Genomic DNA, 3,877 nt, shown 5'->3' with positions numbered 1-3,877 from the left:
GAGAATAGTGTTGCTTGAGTGAAATGTTTAAGGGCTTTTCACCACTCCCTAAAGGACACATCTAAATCTCAGATCTTACCAGATTCTGTACGGCACATTATAAAAATTAAGGGGAGAGTCCTGGAGTCTGAAATCTACCTACCCTGCAGGGATTAAGAGAGCTGTCTTCTGTGGCCAGAACCAGATCTTTCTGACAGAAGACTCACCTGGATGAACTTCCAGGCCCCACGCACATGCCCGGAATTGGCAAGGCAGAGGCTGCTGAGGGATAAGGGCTTGGTCATCTCTGCTCTTCAGGACCTGCCCAAGAAGCTCTTCCCACCTTTGTTTATGGAAGCCTTCATTGGCAGACACATGAGGGTTCTGAGGGAGATGGTGGCAGCCTAGCCTCTCTGTGGGGGTTCTGATGATACACCCCACCTGGAGACCTTGTAGGCTGTGTTGGATGGAGTAGATGTAGCACAACTTCTGCAACACGTGCTGGCTGTTTACCACAGGTTGTAGGAAACAAATAGTGAAGGACCTACCTAGATATGCCCTGAGGAGCCATCTGAAGTTAGCTGGCTTTTCCCACAGGCTCCATCTCAATGAATACCATGCATACTTGTTTCAAAGTACCCAAAAAAAAATATTTCCCACAGCTGTGCTGTACAAAGATGCACATTTATGCACTGCCTGTAGACAGTATCAGAAAGATCTAGAAAATTTTCCAGTCAGCATACATAAAGGAGTTGGAACTGAATTCAGGGTGGATTCTCTCTACCTTGGCATGGTTTTCACCACCCCTGGGCCAGATGAGGAATCTTTACAAACTCTTCCTAGGATGAATCTACAAGGATAGCTTTAAGGTTGAAAATACTTTGACAGACTTAGGGAAGTGTGTCACTAAGTTCATTTCTCAGTTCTCTAAATCTAACATCTCCAGCATCTTTACTTGAATAGTATATACTTCCTCAGTCATGACATTAAACGGTTGTTCAGGTGCCTGAAACCCCCTTGGAAATGCTCTCCACCACTTGCTCAAGCCTTCTTTCATCGCGTGACTTGAATTCCCTATGCCAGCACTGGAGTCCCTGTCAACTCCAGCACCTGAACGTGAGGGATATTGAATTATTTGTTTTATGTCTTATGGATTTCCGAGTTTTCTCTAGAGTGTTGCAGACACTCTGCAGATCCTGGAATTGGAGCACTGTAGAACACAGGACTCTTAGCTCAGTGCCCTTGGGTATGTCCTCCACTAATGCTCCCAGCTCACCACAGTCAGTTTTTATGACAATGATATCTCCATTGCTTCCCTGAAGGGCCTTTTCCAACACAAAGCTAATCTAAGCCACATGACCCTGGAGCTGTACCCTGGCCCTCTGGAGTCTTATGATGACGTGGATGATATCCTCCCATAGAGATCGCCACAACTTTGTCTTGAGCTCATGAATGCACGGAAAACCATAAGACACCAAAGCGTCTCCTTTGCTGCAGATTTCTGCTTTGAGTGTTATATGCACTGTGTCTGTGGCCTAGGGACCAGATTTTGTCATTGTTAGCCATAAACAGGGAAATGTTACTTCGGATATTGAGAAGTGAGAGCCTAGGGACAGTCCTGAATCAAGGGGACATGGCTTCACTGTTCAACGTGTTGGACTAGTGATGAAGTGGGCTCAGATTACGGAGGTCAAGCCAACATGAAGAACAGTGGAACCATGGGGAAAGGTGCCATGTGGATTCAGAAAGAGAATTCTCAGTTTCTAAATGTGGATTCTAAGTCAGAAAGGGAACTATAAAATTTCTCAGGTTTGAAAAAAATTAAGGGGAATGTATGTCATATTTGGGAGTGTGAGAAAAAGGAAAGATCTGAATCACCTAATCTGCTGTATCAAAGAGGACAGCAGAACAGGCATGACCTGCTCTCAGAAATTATTAAGTCATGGTACTTCCTAGAAAATGTGGTCCAATGAATGCCCAGGATCATAAGATATCCTGTGCAGGAAGGACAGATATAATGTAGCAATGGGGTAGACATAGAGGATGGAGACAGAGCTCTGTCCAGAGAAGGAAGTTAGCTGTATCTACTCTCATCCCTGAGCCTTCCAGTCAACTGTGATGCACGGGTTCCCAGGATTCACAGGCTGGTGGCTCTGATAGTATCTTAAAGTCAACTGTTTGGCATTTTCAGGATTTCCCCAGGAACTGGCTGGAATAAGAAGCCATTTTTTTTACAAGCATGGCTGCCTGGACAGCATGACAATTGATGGTACCTTCAGCCTTAACCATATTTGTGTAAATTCCAATGAAGCCTGTGGAAACTTGGATGGACAGGTTGACATAATGATACGTTGGGATGCACTGCATTTTGTTTGTGACTTGAAGCTGACTTTGCTATAAAAGGCCCAGTGTGAGCAACATCAGAGACATAAACAGTGGTGTCTTTGAGTGCCAGGTCCTGAATTACTCTTGAACAGTTCTCTTCAGAGACTTTGTCACTCCTGTAAGCTGCTTGCCAACCGTGGCACTCCGAGCAGAAATTATATAAAGATATGCACCCTCTTCCTGTGTGCCCCAATGTGAAAGATGAGGTTGAGGGGGAGAAAATTCATGAGGAAATATTAAGAGTTGTGTGTCAGCACTAATGAAGTAGGGGCAGGGACTGGAATCTGATGACTGTAGTTGGATGTTTTGCTACTTGCAAATTTCAGCTTTCTTTAATTTTGTATAGATTTGATTTTTGGAAGAGATTTAAGGCAAAGCCTCCTATGATAACTATTGCTGTCAAGCCTTGGGGAACAGAAATTTCATTTTTCTTTTCTTACTTCTCACACCCCAAAATAATCCCTTATCTGAATGTGGACAAATTTCACAAAATCACATTTTAATTCTGGAAGCTGTTTCCTCACTCACTTCTTTTGGGATGTTTTCTTTTCTTTAAACCTGTTTTCACTTTTCCTGAAATGTGTCTTAAAGATAATCCATGCATGTACATCATATGATCTTTGATGTACTTCTTGTAGGCTTCTTTTGTGAAGCTGGATGCCTGTAAGTGATGGTTCGTGACAATGTCAACACGGGGGACTGCTGTGCTTTAGTCCCTTTGCCTTCCAGCCCTTCAGTGTAAGCATTTCCACCAATGAGCAAGTCATCGATGTTATACCCTCTTCTGCTGACCATCTTGCCCTCCATCTCCAGGCACAGCTCGCTCGCAATCTCCAGGATCTTGTAGCTGTCAGAGAACAACTCGTCATGGCTAATGATGTGCTGGTACATGATCATGATAGCAGCTGGGGACAGCATTGCTGGCCTTGGAGCTTGGAATGAATGCAGTGTAGCCTGGTGCTCTGGGGGAGGGGACGGAAAAGTTAGCCAGGTATTTTGTTCATAACCCATGGCTCCTTGATCATATTTCAGATTCCCTTTTAACTCTACCACTTACAATATTTTAATTATGTAGTCTCTTTCTGTAAGTTCTTGCTGAATTCCATAGGAGTGTAAATCTTTGTTTACAGTTTTTGATCTCTAATTCATTTTGGTCACTTTTTCCTTTTGACCGCTCCACTCTTACTCATCTCCGTTATAACGTGTGAATTCTACGAACTTGGTTTTGAGGGTAATTCTTTACAGAATTTGTTTTTGTTTCTACCATGAACTTGTCAATGAGTAATTCTGATGTGTGACTTCTAAATTGCCTAGGTAGAGCAGAAATAAGTCCATGTAAGTATATATCTGTGGCCACAAATTCTCTAGAGATTCCCCCCTTCACAATGGTTTATACCCAGATTAATAAGTTTCTTCTTTTGCCGTAGGCAAATGTTTTCTAATCTATACATCTACTTAAGTCCTAGTTTCATTTCTGTTGCTGTGATAAAATAATTTGACAAAAGTGACTTAT

At 42.9% G+C, this 3,877-nt stretch overlaps 1 protein-coding gene and 1 pseudogene across 2 annotated transcripts; one reads left to right on the top strand and one right to left on the bottom strand.

Moving 5' to 3' along the window:
• Nucleotides 1–210: 210 nt before the first annotated feature.
• Nucleotides 211–1,400, top strand: LOC108491026 (oogenesin-3-like). Its single transcript, XM_029565264.1, is given in 4 exon segments — nucleotides 211–378; nucleotides 714–915; nucleotides 918–1,039; nucleotides 1,242–1,400. Coding segments are annotated over 4 exon segments (651 nt in total).
• A 1,484-nt stretch (nucleotides 1,401–2,884) lies between these two features.
• On the bottom strand, nucleotides 2,885–3,261 carry LOC103737171 (annotated as a pseudogene). The gene has a single exon (XR_001872528.1). The product of XR_001872528.1 is annotated as a translationally-controlled tumor protein pseudogene (transcript).
• Nucleotides 3,262–3,877: the final 616 nt, after the last annotated feature.

The sequence above is a fragment of the Nannospalax galili genome, unplaced genomic scaffold (assembly GCF_000622305.1).
Source record: "Nannospalax galili isolate Female #2095 unplaced genomic scaffold, S.galili_v1.0 scaffold117, whole genome shotgun sequence".
NCBI classification, from domain to species: Eukaryota; Metazoa; Chordata; class Mammalia; order Rodentia; family Spalacidae; genus Nannospalax; species Nannospalax galili.
Note: the sequence above shows the minus strand (reverse complement) of the source record. Positions and strands in the feature narration are given on the sequence as shown.